The sequence below is a fragment of the Ammospiza nelsoni genome, chromosome 1 (genome assembly GCF_027579445.1).
Source record: "Ammospiza nelsoni isolate bAmmNel1 chromosome 1, bAmmNel1.pri, whole genome shotgun sequence".
Classification (NCBI taxonomy): Eukaryota; Metazoa; Chordata; class Aves; order Passeriformes; family Passerellidae; genus Ammospiza; species Ammospiza nelsoni.
Genome location: NC_080633.1, coordinates 81,574,401 through 81,600,771, shown reverse-complemented (window position 1 = coordinate 81,600,771; position 26,371 = coordinate 81,574,401). Strand labels below are relative to the sequence as shown.

Genomic DNA, 26,371 nt, shown 5'->3' with positions numbered 1-26,371 from the left:
GAAGTGATTCCTCAGTTTAATTGCTGCAGGCTAAGTTTTCTGATTACTGGAGCTGGTTTAAGTCCCTTGCTATGCTCTCCCCTGCTCCCTGCAGAGAAGAGAGCTTTTGGAAAGCTGAATTTTTAAAAAAATATAGTCATTTAATTAATGCAATGATTAATCAGTGATGCTAAAATGCTTTGAAGAGGAAAAGTACTATATGAGAGTTGAGCAGAATTTTAGTTTTATCTGCATTATTTTCAGAGATAGGATAATATTTTGTTAATAGTCTGATTCAAGGGACTTCAAATTAGGGCATAATGCAGAAATAAAAATGTTATCTATTTTTGGAAAAGTAAGTTTAGGCTTCCAGATCTATAGCCTGATCCAACACCCATTGAAATTAAGAGCCTGTCTACCAACGTTAAAAGGTATGAAATTGGATGCAGAAAAAAGTAGCTTTTCTTTTCCACTTTGGTTTCTATTTTGTGTCCAAAACAGAGCAAGATTCTGACAGGGGTAGGCAGAGGAAATTGCAACTAGACATTATCCTGCTTTAAGTGTCCATGAAGGAATTGCAATTTATTTGCTACTCTTTTCTGCTTCTTTACTTGTGCTAGAATATTGCCTGAAACTCAAGAAGAAATTTGTCCCCATGGTATGGTCTGAAAGACTGATTGTTTTTGCATGCTTTTTCATACAACACCATGGTGAAAACATGCAGATTCTTTTACTTCACATTAAGAGAAATAAAAGAGATCCTCATTATCTTCTCTGTTATTAAAGGTTAAATAAAAAGCATAGATGTAAATGAATTAGCTCAATAAATAAAAATCTTGTCAAAGTGGTAGTGTCTTTTGAGAGCAACTCTTCCAACAGACATCAAAACCACTTCAAGTCATACTGCAATGTTCATCTATTTTGTAATTACTTCGGTGTTCAAATATTTCTTAAGTCATCACCATGAAAAAGCTACATGGAATAGTGAGGATAATTAATCATGATGGCATAACAAATCTGAGGATATTCATGAGCATTTCACATTGCTTTACTGTGCACCATAAAATAAAATAATTTATATTTCAGTTACAAAATACAGGTTTAGTTTCTAAGGCTCAGTGAAATCATACACTAACTTCACAGATTTCAGTGGCTGGGAGAAGGACATAAGGGAAAAGAACAAGTCACAAACAGCATCAGAAAAAGTGATGGGTGTTTAAAAATTATTTTTAAAAACTTTAAAGACAATTAATCCATGAATGGGTAAGAATATAATACAGTATTTGATTTTTTTTTTCCCCTGCAATTTGCAATTGTTAGCAAATACCTCATGGAAACAGTGTTCATCTGTTGAACTACTAATGTATCACTATAACTAAACCAGACCATCCAAAGGTCTGCTGGGGTAATGAAGCTATAAATACATTTATTAGAAACAGGGCCTCTCACATTACTCATGTAGAAAGTGGACATGCAGTTGGTTCTACAGGTATTTTTTAGAGGTCAATTAATTTTGCAAATATTACTAATGTTCTGACTCAGTTAAATTCCTGTTCCCAACAGTGTTTTACAGCCACTGGAAAAGAGCAAACTATATTGTAGTTCTATATTTTAAATCACCTAAAGCTACTGCAATAGAAGTACAGTAAGTGAATACAGTAATTATGTGAGAAAGGATATGTACAGTGTAGAGTCAAAGGAGGTTCTGTGTTCTCATAGGAAGGCCAAAAATGCATCCAATAACCTTCTTTAACAAATGAGCAGTATATTATTGTTTTGACTACAACACTAATCATTCTTACATTTCTCATAAAAAAGTTTCTCAGCTCTTCTAAGACATACAGCTCATTTTCAGTTGCGTTTAAAGAAATTGTGTCAAACAAATCCTAGTCCCAACTGATCCATCAGAGTATGGACCTACTGGAGCACAGTTCTGTTTGTGCTTCCTCAGGAGGTGGAAGTCAAACAGTTCATAACAGTTCAGACTTGCTTTTGGGTTGTGCTACTGCTGATCCTTTCAAAGTAACAGCTCCAGGCACCACCTTCAGGCTAGGAGCTGATCAAGCCTTCTCTCTAGTGGCCCACAAAGAAACCTTGCCTCCAGACACTCATTTGAGGTTGCTCAGTGTCATTAAACTGTTGCTTTTTTAACCCAAGTCACAGCTGCTCCCCTATAGCTCAGTAACACATGGCAGGAGGATTCTCAGGACTGTGTACCTACTCAGTTTCCTTTTCCTACATCCATGGAGATGCAGTTGGCCACATGGCAAGAGTTAGAGAGTCCATATGTTAAACTTGTTCTGCTGGGCTTCATCTCCTTCTTAGAGACAGGCTGGACAGAGGAGACCAGCTTAAGGCAAAGCGCAAAACCTCCGAGATCCTTCAGGTTCACTGATTTCTCCAACACTAGCTGACCTCAGTTACTTCCAAAGAGAGGGGGAGAACTGGGCAAGTATTGCAAAATACTTCTTCCCCCTTCAGATTTATGGAAAAGACAAATCTGGCAGAGACCAGCTGTCTCCCAGGCTCCAGTGCCTTATTTTAAATGATCAGAGTGCTCTGAAAAACTAGGGAGGAGTCAGAGTGAAAATTTTACATGTACCCAGCAGTCTTGCTACTTCCCTGAGATGTGGCAGAATATAAACTACACTCTGCATTGCAGGGGAGGGATGGGAGATTAGGCTGGAAAAGATTTGACATAACAACAACAGAAAAACAAGGCTGAAAAAGAAAAGCTCTCAGCTAAATGAAACAGCTAACAGGTCAGATGCAATGCTGACTTCCTAATCACAGGAGATTCAGGGGACAATATTACCAAAGGTAAAATATTTATTGATAGACTGCTCCTCTGAAAACCATTAAGTCTGCAGAATGTGATGTTCCCTTTGTGAGAGCAATCTTTGTTGTCAGTTTCACCTTGAAAAACTTTATACACAGATATATGACTTTGCATATTCTGATGCTAATAGAAGCATTTTCCTCTAATTAAAATTAGCACTGATGATTTGCTAAAATAATCTTGAGTTATGAAATCCAAATAATGTATAAAACATATCACTTTAAGAGCACCCTGAGTAGCACACAATCTAAGAGATCCCGTAACTTTTCTCCTGAGAGGAGTAAGTAATGAGACAATTTAGTTTTCTCATATTGCACATTAGATCCACCAAACAGCAGGTGAACTCTGAACACCACCATGGCACATTCTTTTGGTACACAGAGCTCATGCTGCAAAATCTGTAAATCTGGACTAGGAGCATTTTTATCTCTCTTAAGGTTGCAGAGAACTTCTCAGAAGAAAAGGTTACAGCCTGTACCTTGAATAAAATACAGGAACAGCCATAAAACAGCAGGGTCACTGATTAAATTGACTAAGCTCCCTATGTTAGAAAGATTAGCCCATCTCTGTTTGTATTCCCCAAAGGACTAAGTGTGTAAGACTGAAATGCAACCATAAATGAATGAGGCCCCTAGCATAGTCATGCTTGATTGTGGACCTTGATACTTCTAGCAAAAATTAAGTAAATATTTATGCAAATAATTTCCTTATAGATTATAGAACAGTTGGGGTTGACAGGGTTCTCTAGAGATAACCTAGTTTAACCCCTCTGTTCAATGTAGGTTCAGCTCAGGGTTCTCTTTTACTCAGGTGGAATTTCCTGTATTTCAATTTGTGCTGATGAACTCTTGTCCTGACAGCATCACATCAAGAAGAGTCTGGCTCTGTCCTCTTTACATCTTCCCATCAGGCATTTAAACACTGTATAAGATCTCACTGACCCTCCTCTTTGGGCTGAACAGTCCCTGCTCCTTGAGCCTCTCCTCACAGGAGAGATGCTCCAGGCCCATAATTATCCTTAGGACCCATAACTTTCTCCAGTATGTCTGTGCCTCTCCTGCACTGTTGAGCCCAGAACTGGACTTGGTGTTCCATGTGTTGTCTCACCAGTGCTGAGCTGAGGGGCATGATCACCTTCACTGACCTGGAGCTAACACTCCTGACAGCCCAAGGGCTGCTGGCCCACTTTGCTGCTGGGGTGTGCTGCTGACTTCAGGACTTATTTAGTCTGATTTGTCTTGACAATGAAAGTGATGGCAGCATAGTGGGTACAGCAAACACAAGAGCACACTGCTGAAGCCCTTTCCCAGCTCTGGCCACTAACACAAAGTCCATGTAACCTGACCCCTAAACCTTCACTAAACCCTAACTCACTATCCCAGCACCCTTCACTAAACCCTAACCCCAAGGTCTGTCACAAAGGCCAAAAGCAAACCTGAAACCCTTTCTTTTATCCCTACCCCAAATCCTTGTTCTGATGGCAGCCCTAATCTGCTGTCCCTAACCCGAATCCTAGTTCTCACTGTGACTCCACCTCCAACCTACATCCCAACGGCTTACCAAAAACTCTTCAAGGAACTCCAAACTCTGACCCAAAGCTCTTCTGTAACTCTAAAGCCTCCCCAGAAGGCAGGCTCAACCCCCAGCCCTAGACCTAGGCATATTCCCAAAGCCTCAGCCCTCCTTCACGCTGGACATTCAGCCTCTCTCCTGACCCCAGCTCTCGGGTGCCAGTGCCCAGGAGGTGGGAGATGGGCAGGGGTCAAGGAGGACAGAATGCTTCAGCTGGATCCCTGGGGGTCCTCGTGCCTCAGCACTTGAACAGGGAGGACCTGGAGGCTGCCATGTGAAGCTCACACAAAGGGTGTGGGAGAGCTGGGCCAGCAAGGAAGGGCTGATTTTGTGGCTGTGAGTGGGCTTTGGGTGTTAGATCATGCTTGTTAAGCCTTTACACTGACTCTGACCACTAACCCCAAGCCTGACTCCTAGATCCTACCTCTCCCTCACCTCCTACCCCAATCCCAAACTCTAATCCTTGACCCCAACAGCACAAATGACTTCTGAATCTATAACAAAACCCAAGACCAAGTAAGCTGGTAAAAGTACAAAATAAGCTGACACAAATGTTTATAATTGCCAAAAAAGAAACCAGCTTTTTTGGCATGATCTTGCTCTCATAAAGCTTAGCAGGAGCAATGAGGTAAGGCTTCATTTATCACTGTCTCAAGCAAACATTAGTCTTCACTATGTGAGAAAATTAAAGATTTTACTCCTGTTAGCCCTGCTTTTCCTGCAGCTCAAGCTGGTTCCCAGCTTGATTTAGCAGAAAGAACCAATTAAAATTCCGGCCTATGAATCAAATATGATGCAATGCACTAGCAAGTGGCAGTGGTCTTCCCTTTAACAATTATGCTAAATACTCCATTTAAATGGCACCATTAAGCTAAATGGACCTTAAATATCATAGTGCTACTCCCAAAAAAATCCACTCAGATAAAATGAAACTTTTGTGAAATACATGAGGGAAGGAGAATATTAGCATGGGCATATTAGCTTTTGAGTGAGACACAGTTAACAGCAATACTTTGCAGCCACACATTCATTTAAACAAGAGCTCCTTATCTAATATAAACAGCAATACAAAGCACATTTGCAGTCATGTTGCATCAAATTTATAGCAGACAAACCATACTGAAAAGATTCTTTAAAGATCATTAATATAAAGCACTCTCTTACCAATTATGAGATATTCTACTGGGTAGCTCTTAGCTTCCAGATTTATCCACACACGTATCCTTATCTTTGAAAATGTCTGAAATACATCCTTAGAACATATTTATTTCAAACATTAAAAGTAAATATACTGAAGAATATCTTGGAACCTGGCCCACTTTTCAGCTACAAAATCCTCTCCTGAAAGCAAAAATAAGTAGATAGATCTGTCATTTATGTTCAATTCTCTTTATCCTGGAATTACTTCTCCTTTCAGAGACTGAGTCTGATAATGCTGTCCTTATAATTCATAGAAGTATTTTACCTAATGTAGATACACATAAAAAATGATTTTATTAATATCAAGTAAATTTAAAAATTACATGTAGAACCAGAATAACTGAGGTTGGAAAGGGCATTGGGAGCTTGTCTAACCTAACCTCCCTGCCCACAACAAATGCAAAACCAATGCAATGCAAATCCATCATGAGACAACTGCAGATCAATAGAAAAGTGCTAAAAAAATACATGTATTATATATCATATAGTTGACATAACACACTAGATGGCACCTAATAGCCCCTCTGCTGCTCTCCTGTCAAAAAGATTATTATTCATAATCGAAGAAACATTTAAATACAATGAATGTGTGTCTTCATGTGTGCACATTTGTTTAGTCTCTTCTCCCAGTACAAATTTTAACTATATAAAGATGATAATGGGCAGCATTCTTTTTGATATGAATATATTCTGGGATATGAAGGCAGCAAGAGTATGCAAGAAAGATTAAGTAATACAGAGGAGAAAATATGTATTTGTTGACAGAATGGAGATGGAAACTAAGATGGAACTGGTGCAAATAGGATGAAAAAATGTTCACATGGTGTTAATCAGAATAGGTACTAATGGCTCATCAATGAAATATAAGCATTTATCAAAAAAAAAATTTGGTAGATAACATGAATTAATTTCTGTAGACAATCTTCTATCCTGGATCTATGTCCATCCTGTGTGACAGTCTGTTGTATGGACAGAAAAAAGGACAGAGGGTGAAAAATGTTTGAGGACTGGTTCAGATTTCAGTTATCTTGATTTTGGAAGATGGAATTCATTAAAGTCAAATGGATAATATTATTACACAGAAGCAGGAGATGATTATCTGCACAAATACAGATGAAGAACAATTTAGTGAGTAAGCAATTCTGGAGGAAAGGATCAGGAAGCCAGAGAAGATCGTAAGATAGGCATGTGTTACAGGATGGGTTGCCGTGACAAAGACAGCTATTCAGGAGTGTATTAACAACTATTCCTGGCAGAACATACAGATGGTAGGTTCTCTGTGTAGAGCTTATGAAGAAATACCACAATTCAATGGCAGACTTCAGAAAACACAGGGACCAACCAGACTGAGTCCAAATGAAAGCAACAAGAGTAGCTAGGAAGACAGACTGAACTGACTGCCATCTCAGCTTTGACTAGGTATTCAACTACTTTACACCTTCAACCAGCAAACAAGGAACAATGCTGTGTTCCTTATGGTAATGTACTGCAGTGGCACCATTCTTACACACTGCCATCATGCACAACATACATGGCAGAGCAGGCTGCTACTGGAGACTGCAGGTCACCCAGAGATGGCAGAAAAAGCAGAGTCCCTGGACATATGGCCCACTGCATGTTTAGGATCAGGTCTCCATATGGTCTACTTAAAGAACTGGAACAAAGGAAATTGCAAGCCAAGTGTCCAAAATGGGCGGAAAGAACTGGTTCATATAGAAAATGTTATTGCTTGCTTGCAATCTGCTCTTACTGGCCTTGAAATAGAGTGGTTCACCTTACATGTGAGGTCCATCTCAGTTTCCCATTTTTTATTTACTGAACTAACATCATATTTATAAAGGGTCAATTAGGACTGAGACAGTTTCCTTCAGTGAGATAGTCTGGATCCCCAGACTATCCCCTTCCCTTCCAGGAAGGCACTTGTTCTGACAGATTTTGGGGTCACAGGACATCAGGCACAGCACCACTGATTTCAGGAATGTTAATGCATGAGGCCCTGACATTACTGACGGCCTAAGAAGCATTTTATATTCTCTTTGACTAAGAGTGGAAAGGTTGTTTTTTGCAGATTTGGAAACAGATTTCTCACTCTAGTCCATCTGGAATATACCCTGTGGTACAAAAATACTAGCACCAGATGCTATGGAGCTGAACACACCACCATAGCTGTTAAACACACCTCTTGCTGTGCTGCAACAGTGTGTCTGTGGTCTTCCCTCTCATCCTTGAGTGCTGAAGGGCTAATAGGAATGGCTTTAGGAACAGCATTAACATTATTGGGCTGATACTTAGGATTGTTGAACCTGTTCACTGAAGGTATTGTTGCCATTCCACTGTCAAACTTGGGAAGCTGCAATAAGCTGTGTGCTTTTGAAACAGCTTAGTGGGAATTGGGTTGGTGAGAACTGAGAGATTTTGATGGTGACTGTGATTTATGTTGAACTTCATTTGTCAAGAGATTGTGTTTGGGTTTAGGACTTCCAAACTTGTGCTCAAAGGGCCTTGCAGCACTGGGTAGGGTTTTATTGTAAAGCAGTTGTAAGGAGTGAGTGTTTTCTGAATCTGTTAGTTGCTTTAACAGGGCCTTTGTCAGGGAAGCTTTACTGAGGATAAGAAGTGAACCGCACCATGTCCTCTCCAGAGGATCTGAAAATTGCTGGCTTATTCTGAGGTGGAGGAGGGTCAGGCACAGAGTTAACTTCAGAAAGTGGAGGCTTGTAATGTGCTGGGAGAGACAGGACAGGACTATCAATTGACTGAGGTTGTGTATGTTGTATGTTGGAAGAGTGAAAGGTGGAGCTGTAGCTTGATGGATCGGCTCATAGCGCTTTTTACTGACAGGCCTATCAACTGATTCAGCATCAGTTCTTTCCCTATAGAATAACTGGTGAATCTCAGCTGATTCTGCAAATGAATTGGTTTAGTGGGCTCAGACTGATGGCCGGCAGGAACCCGCACACAGAGCTTATTTTCAAAACTCCTGCAGTCAAAATATGATATCTGCTTTTGATAACACCCTGTATCTTCTTCAGGATCATAATGGCTTGAGACTTTTGCTTGAAGTCTCTGTGGTTCAGGGCCCTGTAAATATACTCCTCAGATGAAATACTCTTCTAGCTTGTGAATAAGTGCAATACTTGTTGGATGATAATATGATCTTTCAAAAGGAATGAACTGTTTAAATTCCCGGTACTTCAAAGAAAGGGAAAAAAAGAGATCCAAGGCAAAAACCTAGATGAGAAATGGCAGATTCACAATATGAATCCCCAGATCTAGGTCTCTGAATATTTTCCTTACATTTTATAACTGCACAATTCCTTGAGTACATTTGACCACCATCATTCTTTCTTGCTCATTGCTGTCTGCTCCTTTTCTTTCAGAATCAGACAAGGCAGAATGCTGAGACATCTTATCTTCCTCCACTCCTCTTCATAATCCAGGGAATATTCTTCCTCTTTGTGCACAGCCTTCAGGTGACTTGGCTCCTGGGTCAGCTGCTGCCATGGCCAGATGGCCAAGTGCCTACTCCGGCTCACCCATCCTGCAAGAGTTATGCACACACACCGATGGGTCCATACTCAAAAGCACTGCTCTTTCCAGGAAGATTAGTGTGTGAACAGCTCACCTTGGAAGCTTTCTCCTGGGTTCCCACTGCAATCTAATCCAGGCTGTGCCCCAGGACTGGTTAAAAAGCCCATGCCATCCTAACTTTCAAATTAGTACCACTGCTTCTGGAAGTACTTCCATCTTTTTGTAATAATGATGTGCTTTTTAGAATTTCTTTTAGTGGGTGATGTGTAGACAATTTCTGCACACTAATTGTATCTGACAATGACAAAGCCACACATGGTTATTCACTCACAGTTACAGAAACAAAGGCAAAATAGGCCAAAGTCCAACTCAAGAAGCCACCTAAGAATTAGTGTTTTTCTCCTCAGGAATGATTGAAGCAAATGAATTCTTCCAGCTTCAAGATGAGGTTTTTTAGTATTTGCTTTATAAATAATTTCATTCTCTTACTTTGGTGGCAACTCTACAACTAATCTCTAGCCACAGGGCTCTAAAGTGCAGCTTGTTACTAATATTGCCAGACTAATAGTTACTGATATCTTAAGTTTTAAGTAGATTTTAGAATAAAATGGGGAAGGAAAGAGACAACATTTAATTTTCATGAGAATGTGGGAAGGGTTACAGCGAAGCTAATCTCTGACTTTTAATCGATTTTTGTATTGTTTGAAGATTGAACTAGAGGTGCAGTTCTTTTCTCTCTCTCTTTTAATAACTTTGCCTCAGCTTTGAAGTTTCTGTAAGCTGAGCACAGCTTATCAGAAAAGTCCTAGTGAATGAAAGATGCTTGAACAGGGCTACAACTGAACGAGATGAATTTCAGTCTCCCTAGGAAGAAGCTGAGCCTTTCAGTATAAGGCATATACATATTGAATCCCAAGGCAGAAGAATGGATTTAACTACAGTGGATAATGCACAAAAATCCACCCTCAGAACACCCTGTCTCAAAGGCTTTGCTTGTGATGTACTTGGTATTTCAGATTGTTAGTGGCTCACAAGAGAGAAGGAGACATGGCCTTTTCTTTGGGGCTTGATTTAGACATTGTGGTACAGAATTGTACAGCACAAGATAACACCTTTAGCTGCTGAAGATTTAATACCAATGTAGAGAAATTATACATGCCAGCTTCCCAGCCTGCCTGATACCATTATATTCCAAAGGACCCTGCTTTTGTCTGTCCAAGGAACACACCTTCTTTGTTTTCCTATTCTAATTTTCCAGTAAGACATGAAGGAATTCCCAAAACTGGTTGTTTTGTTTTGTTTCATTTTGTTTTGGGAGGGATGGAAGGAGGGAGGGAGGGGGAGGGCAGGTTTTTAGTAAAGCAACAGTTTACAGTAGTGCAATAATATTAAGATAGGCTTCATGGTGGCTGGATTCTAAGAAAATAAAACATCTTTCAGGCTGTGGGCAGACCTCCAGTATGCAAGTGTGAAAATTTATCATTTTGAGCCTCATAAGCACTAGTGGGGGCAAGTCAGAGTTTTTCACATCTCAGGCTGGCTGCTCATCTGACTCATTTGAGTTTGTTGTGTTTAATGAAATTAGTCTGCAAGAGGAAACAGTAATCCTTTTGCTCCCCCAGTTCATTCTGACAGATTAGTCAGGCAGTGCTGACTCAATGTAGTTGTGATGTGCTAATGAGGGGCTGAATAGAAGCCAGAAGCAGGAGGATATTGTGTCACTGACTGGGTCACAGTGAATTACCACGGGTTAGCTTAGGGAACTGTAGCCTCTTCAACAGGCTAACTCAATCAGCTGAGAACCTATAATTTTCAGAGTGAAAAGAAATACCACTATTAAAAATTGAACTGTATTATAAAATATATTTAACATTAATTTATTTCTATTAAATATACTTAATGGTGTAAGTACAGTATTTTCAAAGGATCAAAGTGAATTAACCGGCTTCCAACTCTGGTTTTCATAATAAACTGTTAGTTCCTTAAAACAGTCCATTTAATGCCTATGTTATGACTGAAAACAGAAATTCAGTTCTTATTTTACCATCAGGCACCTAAGAATTTTACCCAGATGTTATTAACATGGTAAGAATAACTTGTACTTTCCTTTTACTCTCGTATTTAATTAAGTGATTTAAAGTAGACTTGAACATTGTTTGGCATTGTATGGTAATTAGTACCTATGCAGCCTACTCACTCTATCTTAATAATGCTGCTTTGTTACTCTGAGTTGAATCCTTCTTCTGAGGAACTTGATGGAAAAATTCCTTCTAGCTCCCATGAGATGATAAGGCTGACAGCAACAAGATTTTCTTCTAGTTGTTGCAATTGTATGCCATAATACAATGTGTGTTTTACATGAAGAGAGTAATTTTCTACATGCACGTGTACTCCTCAGCACAGCTTCTCTTCCTCTTTGGTGCAGCTTAAAGGCTGGAAGAGAACCCACCTAAATATATATGAACACACACTACCACATACATATATAGTGCTGCAGTGTGTATATATTAATGTAAATAAAGATTAGGTTAAAGGAACTCTACATCACTTTAATATGCAGGTACTTTTGCAGATGATATTAAGAGGTGAATTTGAATAAAGTTATTTTAAATGACAGAATAAAAATGCTTTTGTACATAAGAATGTTCTGATTACATTTCTTACAACCATTTTTTTCCATGAGTTTGAAATAACTTAAAATTCATGTTATTGCTACACAATGGAATTATGTATCAGATGAGAATGTATTAGTCTACATGTGGTTAGTTTAATAATAGGCATCACTGTTGAAGACTAGAGAAATTACATTTACTTCCACTGATTTGAAAGTAATCAATTCCAAAGACAAACTTAAATGTTAGGAAAAGGTTTTTCACCTAGAGGGTGGTTGGGCACTGGAATAAGCTCCCCAGGGAAGCGGCCACAGCATCAGCCTGACAAAGTTCAAGAGGAGTTTGGACAATGCTCTCAGGCACATGGTGTCTCATGGGGATCATCCTGTTCAGGGCCAAGAGTTGGACTCGATGATCCTTGCAGGTCTCTTCTAACTGAGGACATTCTATGACATTCCACAGTATTTCCTTTTTAAAATCTGCAAGTATGGTGCCTTACTAAAAATGCAACAAATTGAGCTACTATTACAATTCCCTCTGGTAAATAAAGCAAACTTCTATGTTTGAGTGAATTTAGTTACAATTATCCTATTATGGCCCTGATTCCACAATAACATGGTTATTCCCTGAAGCTTATATACACTGCCACACTGAATCTGTGGTTTAAAATTCAGTGAACCTTGTCCTGAAGTAACTTAAGTATCTGCAATGATGTCACTGAGGTTAAAGACATTTAAATTGCATTTATCCACTTCTAATTTAGGAATTAGAGACTTTACACTGCTTGAAATAACAAATGTGGCAGTTTACCCTTACTCCATATAGTGTCCTTACTGAGATTTTGACCAGACAAGTAGATGATGTGGTGGGCAGAAAACTGCTTGGACAAAAGGGTTTCACTGCCAGTATGAAACCCAGCTGGCAGCTGGTTACTTAGAGGTGCCCGTAGGTGGTGGTACTGGGGGCAAGACTCTTTCACATCTTCACTGACACCCTGAAGGACAGGACAGAAAGAAAGACTGTGGACCATGTATTTACTAGTTCTCCCATGTGCTGGGACAACTAGTCAATACACTGAAGGGCAGGACTGCTATTCAGATGGACAGCTGAACAGCAAACTCAAAGTTCAACAAAGGCAAATGCACTCAAGATTAAACAAGCCCCTGTACCAGCACACAGATGGGTGCCAACTGGTTAGAAAGCAACTTTTAAAGAAAAAAACCCTGAAACCTAGAAGTGCTGGTAGAGAAGTTGAGCATGAATCCAGAATGTGCCCTTGCAGTGCAGAAGGCCAATGACATCCTGGGCTTTATTACATGGAGTTGGCCAACCCAACAAAAATATGATTCTTCCTCTCAAACAGTTCTGCACTCTACACCTAGAGTGTCACATGCAGTTTTTTTCTGCCCAGTACAAAAAGGCATTGCAAAATACTGGAACAAATTCAGTGGAGCACCACAAAGACAGCTGGGGACTGGAACACATGGCAGACAATAACTGCATCATCAGGGCCTTAAAGGAAAGCTATGGAGAGATCTTGCTATTGTTTACTTCTACCTAATGGAATGGTGTGGAGAAGATGGGGTCAGAATTGTCTTAATGAGTTCCAGTTTAAGAAGAAGAAGAAGCAAAAGACATGCTGGAATACAGGAAATTCCAACTGATAGAAGGAAGACTAATTTTGCTGTGGTGGAGGTCAAACAACAGAAGAGGTTGCCCAGGAAGGTTGAGGAATCTCCATCTCATCTGCTGGATAAAGTTTGAAGCAATTTCTGTTACTGAACCAGCTCGACCTTTGGAGGCCCCTTCCAAGCCAAACAGATCCAGTAATACCAAATTTTGTCTTTATTGCACTTGCAGACTGAAGCCTTCCCTACAACCTGAAAAAGTTACTTCATTTTTAAGTGTATTTTCCAAAGTTACCTAATTAACCTAATTTTCTAGGCTTATATGGACTAAAGGAAGTAAACTGGCACAATATCATCTAGTGACCAAAGGAATTTCATAGTACAAGTATTCCAGACTGTTAGCAATTACTTAACAGCTGAGACCACAAAGACAAGCAATTTTGAAATTCATTGCTTTTTCCTTCCCTGCACATTTATCAAGGTTTATAAACCATCAGCAAGGTAGGTTTTATTTCTATTTCTTTTTGTAAGGTAAACAAGCTTGTCAATCTACTGACAATTCTCAAAACTATCTCTCTAAAGGTGTCTCTCTGATTATGTTTGCCTAAAATCTTGATTCTGGAATACTGGAATGATTGTATCAATTATTTAATTTTTTTAAACAATAAAGTGCTAACAACATGCTATTTTCTTTTGTCTTAACCTGGTCTTTCAATTTGCACTGCTCATATTACACATCAATACAAAAAGCATGGATTTAAGCATTAATGCATCTTAATACTTTCTTAGGTCAATTCCTGAAGTCCAATCTATCATTATAAAATATCATATATTATACATGTATCAAATTGCTAACTCTAGGGGGTAGTCATTGAATCTTTTTCATGTTCACACAACCTCTTGCATAACACAACCACAAGAGGAAGCAAAAGGAAAATGGAAAACATAGTAACACAGAAGATTGTATCAGTAATACCAGATTTTATAGAGATGCCATGGAGAGATCAGTGGGGCTTTGAAGCTGATTCTGAAGGTTCTCTAGGCTTTCCTTGGGAGCAGAACTACATTTCTTTACTTTTGTTTAATTGAGCCCATCGAGATATTAAGTAGAAGAATCACAGTCTTACCTTATGGAATTATGATAATAAGGCCCCTCAGCAAATTGATTATTCCCTCACTTATCTCAGATGATGAGAATTTGTTACACTTTTAATATTTTGTAACTGTGTATTGCAAAACTGCTGCTGTTCAATCCCACCAGTTACAAGCATGAAACAGCAGATTTTGATTTTGTAAAATACTGTTTGTTAAGTAGGGGTGGAAGTGGATTTTTTCTAAGACTTATTTAACCAATAAAGAAATATGAGTCCATAAATTACCAGAAACCTAAGATATAGTGACAGTGCTACCAGCCAGTCCCAGCCAGTGCCTTCTGAGAGGCTACATGTGCATAAAGGTACAATATTAATAGGAAATACAAGCATTCATTTGCAAAGGCTGCAGCAAAAGACCATTATTCTGCTTTCTGTAATTAAGAGGATATTTGAAGTTTTGCTAGTGTTACCTGAAACAAGGGCCTTTAACACTGAAACTCATAATAAATGATGGAAACAACCAGGGTGTGACTTGGCTCTTACAAGCGAAAACATCCTACATCGAAGTACTTAATGAAGACAAATTAAACTGTCAGAAAACAGAAGCCTCTGAAGATGGCATGCAGAAGCCAACAAGTGTTGTGACTGACTGCCTTTTTTATATCCATCAATGACTAAACCAACACATGCTCACAGGTATTTTGGCACAGAGTGCATATAACCCAACAAAGAACTACCATCACCTTCTGCCCATACTGGGCAAGTGCTACAAACCAGAATACTGTGTAAGCACCTAACAGTCAGGAATAGAAAGAATAACTAAATTCAAATTAATTGCACTGAGATTTAGTTAAAATGCCAGTTTTAAGAATCCAGACATTCACAATCTTTCCTAATCCTGCATTCTTTGAACACTAACTCTCTGGTATCTTCTACCTTTGCTGTTGTCCAAGTTTCAGTCAAGGACAGAGTTAATTTTCTGAGTAGCTGTGATGGGGCAGAGCCTGGAGCTGTGTAGGTGTGGCCAAGATATGGTGTTATTAAACACTATCATTGTCTCAGGCTTGAGGGAAAAAGAAAGCATGGATGTGGACGGTCTATCCACTGTTTTGTTCACTGTCCTGGTTGGAGACCAATTTTTGCCTGTAGAACAGCCTCTTTTTGTACCAATTCTGTATCTTTTTGTTATCAACTTTGTTGCTGTTCCTGTTACTGTCTGTCTTCTTATCTCATTGTGGTTTCAAGTAAATTGTTCTTATCGCAGCTTGGTATCTCTGCCATTTGTCTCTCAATGGAGGGGATGGGGACAGGGAAGCAGCTTGTGGTTTTTCACTTCAGTGGGAGCACTAAATTAAGGAATACCATTTCTAAACCCTGACAGTTGCATTTTTATCCAGTGAAAATGAGACTTTCTATGGTGCATTTTTAAATCTAATAGACGATGACAAACACATGGGTTGCATATTTGCAGTATTTTATTTCTGTGTTAGCCTACAATTAGTCCTCCTGTGCAAGGACATAGCTTAGGTCCCTGCAATCAGAATTTTCTACCAGTATTACCTTTGTGAATGAGTGCTGTTCGGGTTTTGTCCTTAACATTTTTCCTTTTCAAACACTCTAAAACATGAAGAAAACTTTGGGGACACTACAATACAAGTGGAAGTATCTCTTAAAAGCCACACGAGGTGAGGGGGACATTGTGTGCTGCCCACTTCACCTGTCAACATCTAACCTGGGAACTAGGATTGAATGAGATTTTGCAGAAACAACTGCACTAATTTAGAGAGTGCATGGATGTAGATGCACAGAGAAAATAACTGTTAATATGACTGAAAGCCATCTATAAATAATTTAAATTTAATCAATACACATTCATTCTTCCTTTTCTTACTGGTTTAAATTTTTTCCATTTCTCAGATTCCACCTTCAACATCTTTTGAAACTACAGTGGCCCAGACCCATTCTCAGGGTCTTCACACGTGAGAAGAAAACAACATTCCTTTATCAAATGCTAATTCACCTATCATGTTCTACTGTCTTGCACTGACATTTCATGAATGGGAATTTGAGTTACTTCAAAGAAAAGTGCTTTTAGTAAAAAATGCCATATATGTCACTTTTATCATTTAAAAGTCATTTAAGGTGATATGTATTTCAGGGCAAAACACTATTTTGAATCTTACAGAGAATAAAACTAGCTCGCTGTTTCATCAATTGAAGTTCATACAGAATAGGCTGGAAACATGTTTTGATACACTTATCTGTTACTGTAAGGCTGTCACAAAACCTGGATCTTCAAAGCTGTTTTTCCATTCTCATGGATTTAAAAGTGCTTTTAAAATTACTTTGGCAGTTTCTGAAATTTGCATTTCTACCTTTGTATATTTCATGTAACTAAATTATACGCACTTTTTAGATCAGAACTCCAAAAGGTAAGTGGCACTTCTCAGCACGAACGTACTGAGAAACAGAGATGAAAATTAATATTACATTGCTTGAAATGTCAATCTTCTGAGTGAGAAAAGCAGATGCAGTTACAGTTTAATTGCTTGCTACCATGTGTAGGAGAAGGGAAATGAACAGAAATTGTTTATCTCAAACAAAATGTAAGGTGCAGGTCAGGGCACTTTCTCATGTGTGAAATGCCCATCAGTGAAGTGAAAAGGCACATCCCTCAGCTGTTTTTGGATGTGGTGGTGTTTTTGGCAGTCACAATTAGTCTAGGCTTTCTTGGGCCACCTCTACAAGATTTTGCAATTTTTATGACTTGCATTCAGAATTCAATCTTAAGTAATACTGAATGTAAATACAAAATGATAAAACCTCCAATAAAAACTTCAAGGTTTATAAACCTTAAAGCTCTATATGGCATCATTTAACATTACCATCATCACCTAGAGAAGCTGTCATGGTGCAATACTGAAAATGATTCTCTTGATTACAGCACTTAAAATAGAAATACAGGCATTTTACAGGCATTTCCCCACAGTTTACTCTACTAGAAGGAACAGCTGACCTATGACTTGGTTGTGGTTACAATCTGTGAAGCATCTTGACCTTACTATGACAGAGATGAAATGATTCTCTGAGTTGGCATTACAAGTAAAAACAGATCAGTGGAAGTAGTATTCCCCATTATCCTAGATTTGAATCTGCATGCAGTTATTTCTGCTGTTTTGGGTGACAATGAAAATTTGTAGAGCTTTTTCACTAATTGCCCTTGCCAAGTCTATTGACCTAATTAAAGGGGAGCAGGACAGTGCTTAGCCTGTATTATGAGAACAACTTCTGATGGAATACTACTTCCCTATCTTAGTGACACAAAAGTTGCCCACTCAGTCTCTGGCCACTTCTCTAGGTTCTCACACAGGACCCATTAGACTGTAAGATCAAACATTTTATGTGATAGAGATAAGTGGGATAAACACCTAGAGGTGCCATTTTCTTTCTACTGTTCAGAAGCCCAGCTGACTACATGAAACACCATTTTTTTCAGATATTTCATGGAAGAGAAAAATCCCTCCAAATCCAGACAGGTGTACTTAGGCAATAGGAAAGTTCAGATGTAGAAGTGTTGCTCGAATTCTCAAAGTGTTTGATCTTGAGTTTGATACTAAAAAAAAAAATTCAGTTTCACCAATGTTAATTTTCCTCCTAAATCTTCACGTGAGAGTGTTACTTAATAAGAAATGACTGAGATTGAAAACCTTTTCTAACCTCTGTAATTACCAGGTCTGCTTGTCACAACTATATTTGAGGAAACAGAGAGAAAAAAGCAATATGCAAGTGGCTAAGGCACATGAGAAGTCAACGTCTCCTTGACACAAGGCTTTTACACCACAATGGAAAAAGTACTTAACATTTAAACATTCATCAGGTTAAAATCTCAGCTAACTTATTTATACAACACTAAAAACCTAAAGGAGCTCTGATGTTGCTATACAGGTGCTATAAAACATCATAGTTTAATTAATCCTCTACTAACTTAAATAGCATCTTTCTCTTCACTGTGAAGAGTAAGGAGCACCAGTTATTAATGTATGACAAGATGTTTAATTTTGTAAATCAACTTCCTCAACTTCTTGATGACAGCCTGTTCTCATTCAGGTATCTGTTTATTTTTTTGCCCAGCTCAACTATCAAACACAAAAATGAAGTGCAATAAAAATGGACATACATTTAAAAATGGCAGGATATATTATATTGTCACCTTCTTCTGAACAAATGCCTGATTAGTGCTTTCTGGAATCTTCTGCATTGCAAATTTATGTCAATTTAGCATTCCAGTGACTACGATACTTTATATATCAATTCAAAATTCAATAGAAAACATCACTCTCTCTCACTGTCAGCAGATGCTTGTGTGAGAAATTCGGAAATGCTCACATCCAAAAATAAGAGAGCTGCATGTAGGCACTATTAAGGGGGATGAAAGCTGCATATTTGATTTAATCATCTCCCAATACATCCCCACATTCCCTATCAATGTACATTACTGGGACTCAGCTGTTGTTCTTGTAACTCCAAAACTGGAAACTCTTTTCACTTAGAATTATTGCTAATTCTAAAACAAAATGCAACCATGCTCTAAGACAGGAGGACTCCATGTAGCTGTTAATAAACCAGAAGAGCCATGTTCTGCTCTGAGAATGCAAATACTTGATTCTGATCCATTTTCAGCCTCACAGCAAAAAAGCAGTCTTTCCAAACGTTGATATCACACTTTGAAATAAGATATCTGAACTTTCTTTGAGTGCAAAGCTAGGCAAGGTGACCCTGTGAGTTTCCTTCCAACATGAATTATTCTGCAAATCTAACAATTCATTAGAGTTGAACTCCTGCTACATCATTCAGTCAAACTTTCTCAAGTTTAGCAATAAAAATTTGAAACAAACACCAGGCACCCAAACAGACTCACACTGCTATGAGATCACAAGACATACACTGACAATTTACACACTTCGTAGTTGGTTTTCATCACTAAACAACAGTGATATGGTAATACAGGCAACTTCCATCTTCTCACAATAAGTAGTATCTTATTTTTAGACAAAATAAGTCACTTTCTGTGAGTCTCAGTCACCTATAAGGGCATCCAATACAGGCATCTTATTTACCTTAGACAATGAACTTCTGGACACCTAGCAAAAGTAAGCAGTTTCCAGCACCCATTAGGTAATAATTTAATTGATGTGCTACTGTTGAATTTTGCATGTATAACCGCATTACTGACAGACAAACAGTGAAAAGAGGATAATAATTCAGTACAGACACACAGTCCCCAACTCAGGAACCATTATTTAAAAATGAGCCCTGCTACAGGCTCTGTTTTGAAACCTAATTCAAAACTCTGTGAAGGCAGAAGAAATACCACTAACTTTACTTATCTGGATCAAGCTTTTACAATAACAGCTGTAACAAGAAAGTTTTAAATATTATAACACTTCAACTTATCCCATCAAACTTCATAGAATCTAGAGCCCTGAACAGACACCTGGATTCTCTAAACATTTTAAGGTCATAGATATGCAAGGACTTCTTTTCTACACAATACAAGAAGTCAACAAAAACTCTTAAGTGGAACTGTCCTCCTTTTTCCCAAGGGATTAAAATACTACCAGTCTCTAAAAAAGGAAAAAAAAAGTCTTTTATTTAACTGCAAAAGTGCAGACCAAGAGGCCAAGAGAAAGAATGGTACTTTTCAATTACTAGTACAATATTCCTCCTAATCAGAATTCTGACCCAGAACGGCATTAGAAACCATTGTCAGGATAAAATGAAAGTGACAGAACAACTTAAAGCACAAAACTGTGCATTGAAGTTTTATACATTTTACCTCCAGCTCTGCTTTCTCTCCAAAGCCCGTACTCTGTGGACTTACCACTGAACAGTACCAATACAAATTCCAAATTTTCCTTCAAGAGGAAAAATCCTATATTGTACATATTTTGCAGTACATGAATAGTGACAAATTTCTCATCTGGGGCAGCTAGAAAAATCAGCCTAACTTGTTTGAAAGACCACCTACTGCACTTCAAAATACCACAGTAATTGCCATTTAAAATAAAAGGTAACTGCCGTGCATACAGAAGAACAAGGAAAACGCAAATTCTGGGGATAGTCATCCTTCAAAAATTTCAGACAGGGATAGTCTGTACATTCTTGTTTAGGTAGAATAACAAGTCACATTATTTTTCAATTAACTGTATAATGCATAATCTCCTCTGTCAAAGAGGTCGTGGATAACAGCAGAGAGGAAAATGCTGTCTGTCTTTCAGATAAAGGAAAGATGAAGCTGGCTTGTTTCCCAGGACTGAATGGGGAATCCTGACTTGGAAACCTTCTCACATGCAGAGTGGGGAGAGAAGGGAGGCTGCTGCACCAGTGCTGGCTGGGAGAATCCTAAGGACACAAGTGTGCAGTGCAGGCTCAGGTAACCACAGAAAGTTCCCCAAAAGTCCGGAGGAGGACTTTTGAACCAGAAAGGTGTGGAGGGCGTTTGAACCAGAAAGCCATTGAAGGTTGCTGGGGCAGACTGCAAGAAAACAATCCTGCAAAGATGCTGTTTACAGGAGATGGATTTATTTTTTACTTTCTGCCCCATCCAGCTGATCCAAGTTTCTTGTAATTGAAGAAACTATATTGAGTTAGCAATTTCTGATAGCATACCAACGAAATGTGGCTTTAGAAAATGGAAGTTTGCAGGTGCACTCACTGTAGGGAAGACAGTGGGACAGCTTTGGTGTGAGGTGCTGGCCTGACCAGCACTGCCAGAAGCAAGAGGTCTGCAGAAAATCCTCAAGTTAAAAACTGCATTCCCAGCAGAAAGATAATAATATCATATTCTCAATCTAAGGTGCCAGTATGGCTCTGAGGAACACAGAATAGTGGGTTTGTTATTCTACTTTCCTTTACTCACCTTTTTTTTTTGAGAGAAAGGGACAGATGAAGAAGAGGGAATGAACATGGGAATGACATAACTGCACAAAGGTCATCAACATAGCTTTTAGAGGACCTGTGGGATAAAAGTGATTTTCTTCTGCCTAAGTGAACAGTTGAAAACAAATAAAAGTGATTTTTGTCAACTCAGTGACATTTACAGGCACTGGGGGTGAGAACCTAATGGACCCATGGAGAAGTTTAGCAGAGACAGAAGCTGCTTCAAGGAAGGAAAAGAAGCCTTCCAAAATGCTGAGCACATGAATAGGAGTGGAAAGAAAAATGTGGCACCAGAGGGACACAGGGATGCTGTGCAGCCTAGATCACTGAAACCAAGGAAGAACAAAATGGGCAACATCAGTAGTGGATCTTCCCCTCAGCTGGGAGAGAGAAAAGGCTGAGAAACCTTTCCCTTGGGTGCTCTCTTGGGAACAACAAAGACTGTGTACTATTTTATGCAAACAAGGGTCCTGGAAGTCAACTGAAAATGAATGTTGTCTAACCTGTGACCAGGAATGAACCTGGGCAGTGTGTTCAAGAAGGGAAAACTGGGTGTTGCATTATCTATTCCAGTACTAAGTAGGCCAGATTTACCATGTTTTTGAGGGCAGTTGAATTTTGGGAAGGAGGATGAATACGTCTGCTGTCTCAGCCAAAGGACACACGGCACAATGCAAATGCAACGAGGAAGGAGAAAAGAGCGGGTCCTTTTAAAGACATGGAGCATGCCTGGAATGAAACCCAGGAAGAAGACCTCAATATAAATAAAGAAAATGTTGCTATGGGGATGGCTCAGATAAATTATAAGAGAAGGCTCTCACCAGCCTTTAGCAATATAGCATCATAGTTGATAAATCTGTGTGGAAAACAAAACAGATTGGTCAATTCAATGAAGTCTAGTATGAAAGTTCTGGCCTTTGAGAAAAGGGTCTTTTTGTTTCTTTTGTAGCACAGTACAGGTGAGCCTGGCTTTTAGCAAGCTTTCTAATATATTTTCCAGGTTCCTCAATACTGATTCATGGGCTGCTTGGCAGCAGCAGAATTAAATATATCATTCTCTGGCACATTTCAGTAAAAAAATGTCAGTCGGGAATGGAATGACGGCACCACTGAAAAGAAAGCTTTTTAAAGGCACTAAAAACTCCCCAACCAACTCAATTCTAGCTATGTAACTTCACTATATATACAGTTGGAAAATTCTCCTTTAGGAAAGATAACCTTTAGGAAAGGTTGTTTTATGGGGAAAATTCCAGCTTGTGAGGCAGAGTGTGTCACCACAAGAATATGATGCACTAACAACAATCAGAAAGAGAAAAGATAAATAGCATGTTGATTTTGCCTAGGCAGAAGGATGCTTGAGGAACTACCCTGATAAAGCACAAGCTCCTTTTGAGGCTTCCTTTGCATAGCAACAGCTAAGGCATCCTGCAATACATACACAATACACAGAAGTGCAATATCACAAAAATGGATGGACTACAACATGAGTTGAAATCCTTGACCACTGCTGATGTTTAGCATTTCTAAAAATCAGCTCTATGATAGGCCCTATTTGCTAAGAAATACTAGAGAACAAGAGCAGTAATGACCGCTATTACTGTTTCTTTGAGGTCCAATGATGAAAGCCGAAGAAATGAACATACAAAGATCACAGCTGAAATGGTCCAAGAATTATAATCATAACTCCCCTGTCATATTGGCATGTTTGGACTGTTTTTAAGCTGCAGCAAATTACTATTGCAATTATGAAGTACAATTTCTCAGAATAACATTACAAATAACATAAAGCAGAGCAGCATCCTACAGCTATTATTAGCTGGCTACATAAATAAATATATTAGGCTATTATATTCACCAGACTCTTCCACATTTTTTAAATTTATCTTTGCTTTTATGATGTGTTATTTAAGAATTTCATAAAATACTAAAATGTTGAGGTTGTGCAAATTTACTATCCATAATTTAACCAGTATTTTGAATGGCACACCAGAGTAAAACAGTCCAATTTTAAATGTATAGTGTTACATTCCTAAATGAAATTTGCAGATCCGGGAACATTAGTACAATAAGACACTCCTCCCAGTATGAGAGGAGTGATTGCCCTGTTTTAGCAACTTGCAGAGCACTGCTGTAAAGAAGCATTAACCCTAAGATAGCACTGGATGCAAATAATAAACATTATGATAACAGTATCTATTTACATAATTCTGTCATCAAAAGCAGAGAAGAAATATGCTGTAATGATAAAAAATTAACAAGTTTGGAAAAATTAACAGAAAATATGCTCTTAATGTACAGAAGTAGAAATAATCTGGTTATGATTGTTGAAATAGTTAAAAATCAAGGAAGTGATTATTTTTCAAAGACAGAACATGAAAATAAAAGCTCAATGACCCACAGTGTTTGGATGAATTTCAGCTAAAAAAACCCACTAAAAACCTGAACAAAATAAACCCCCCATATGTGTGCTTCCTGTACGATCAGAATTTGGGGCAATAACGATTTACATGAATTATTGTCCTATTCCTTAAGACCATATTTTCCTTAAGACCATATTTGTTTGTGAAGCAAGAGTCTCCCAGGTCTCTTGCTGGAGCTACTAATCTGCCCTGTAAATTCCTGTAACCTTCCTAAAATTTTTATGACTTGTTACTACATGACTCCAAAGTTATTTGCAATAGGTAATCTGAGGATCAGGAGGGGTGCTCTGCTTAGATCCTTGATCTGGAAGATGCAAGTGCTACTGCCAGCCTAAGAATGAAATGCTAAAGCAGAACAAAGCCATTGCTTTTCTTACAGAGATTACAGCCTGAGAGATCCAGAAACATTGCATGATGCTTAATTAATTTAACAATTCCTTGATATATACTAGCAAGCTGTCACATAAAATCTGAATATGACACACTAGAGAAAGAATTAAAGAAATTGTTCTAGAAATGTGAGAATAATTTTCATTGTGCTCATTCTGCTGCAAACTGGAAAAAAAAACACCCCATCCCCAAGCCCACAGTATATACAGATTGTTTGGAAAGAACATACCTATTAACTCTTTATTTCTGACATCTAAGGCCATGTTTCGTAAAGCTGTAGCAACTGCACACACCACCCGGTCATTGTCTATCCGGAGCAGCTCCACCAGGATGGGCAATCCTTTCTCCTTGCGGACGGCAGCGCGGATGTACACCGACCACTGCGAACACACGGGACAGAGAGAGGGGACACAGTGAGCAATGTGTCACAGTTCAGTTCACACCTGAACTCACAACACAGCAAGGGCTAACAGAAGCACCTGGATGCAAAATTCAAAGGAGTGGAAATAATTGCTTTGATGATGCCAGGCAACCACTTGATTTGGCAATCAGCACTTTTTTTTTTTTTATGGTGACAGAGAAATTAAATGATGAATTGACTTCTTTCCCAGCACACCTGGTTACATTTTCACGGCCCAAGTCTGCAGACAACTTACTTTTCACCAGCGTTTTGTATGCAACCTCTAATGATGCTTGTTTACTGCTAAACTAACAATATTTATTTTACAAAATATGTCTTTGTATTACAAAGCAAGTTCAAGAGGTCTGAGTATTTATTCTTTGTTGTTACCCTAAGAATTATTCAGTCTATAAACATGAAAACACTATTATCATTTCTTTTGTGACTGTTAACTTTTTCAGAAGGAGAACTGAGCATAATTTCATGCCTGGTTTTGCAGCTGTAGTGATCCTAACTGGAATACTATTGTACATTGAAGGGCCAGCCCTTCCCTCAAGAGCTGACCTGAGGGCAGTGTGTGCCTGTGCTGTGCCTGGCTGCAGGTATCACGTGGCTACAGGATAAAGCCAGTGGCTGATTCTATCAGAGAAGCCTGTAGGCATCTCCCACTTGACAGCTGGTCATGACACCACTGGCACGGCCCTGTCTTTGTATCAAAGTGAGCAGAATGTTCTCATGTAAACATCCTTTTCATTTGACAGCAGAAATGATGAATGGAGTTGTTTACTTCTAAAAAACTCTTCAGAAGCTCTAAAGATTATCACGTCAGTGAACAAGGGATCTGTGCAGTGTGCTGTAATTGATTAGGAAATCCATCCAGAGCTGTACAACTTGGGGTTCCCAGCACATAAAGGGGTGAAAGATCAGCTATACTACTCTGTTTTGCATTCTGTTGCTATCTCCAGCAGTTGCAAAACATAAACAGGACAGCAGCTGTGACCTTGTGGGTTTAAAGTATATGGGTACTGCCAAAGTTAAGTTGTTTGGACACCTGTGGATGCACAGGTCTCCTCAGCACAGCCCACTTCAAAACAAGCCATCCACAGGCACACATTCCTTTCACTTCATGTTCTCTTCTCTGTAATTTCCATAAAGTTCACATTCATGTTTCTTGTACTGACAGTTGAAAGGAAATTATTGAAGCAGAATGTCTTCTTCCTTTCAGTGCCATGGCATGGATGCTTATCTTGCCAGTGTACCTGGAAGGTGAAGACAAGTTCTGGAAGGCCTTTGCGTTTGAAATATTTCAATTATTTCAGAAACTAGGATGATAAGTCTTAGGATTTTCTGATCTAGATGGCTCTTCTCTTTTGACAAAGACATCCCACTGTAAAGAATAATTACATTGCAATAGCATCACTCCATAGTCAGGCAGAGTAAAAAAAAAACCACATTCACTGTAAGCAGACCATGCTTAACCCCTGCATACAGCCTCTACTTACCACAGCTGAAGAGCTCACTTTAAAAGCATCTGTTTATATCAGATATATGCCCTGAATAGCAAAAACCAGAATACATATTTATGATAAAAACAGTAGATGTGGAGATAGACAAGAACTCCAGTGCTGCAATGTCCGTAGCAGAAGTTCGTTCCAGGTGATATGATTCAGGGGAAATTGGGAAAAAAGGAACACAAACCAGAATTCCAGAATTTAAAGAGTATTTTTTATTAATTCTCCTCTGTAGCAACTATGCATAACAAAAGCC

General features: G+C 38.8%; 1 protein-coding gene across 4 annotated transcripts in view; it reads right to left on the bottom strand.

Annotated features, from left to right (window-relative positions):
• CTNND2 (catenin delta 2) overlaps positions 1 to 26,371 on the bottom strand; it is a 639,809-nt gene that overhangs the window by 46,470 nt on the left and 566,968 nt on the right. For all 4 annotated transcript variants that reach the window (XM_059470378.1, XM_059470386.1, XM_059470397.1 and 1 more), the window contains exon 16: positions 24,434 to 24,584. In XM_059470378.1, coding sequence (XP_059326361.1) covers positions 24,434 to 24,584 — 151 coding nt within the window. The remainder of the gene's footprint in view (positions 1 to 24,433; positions 24,585 to 26,371) is intronic.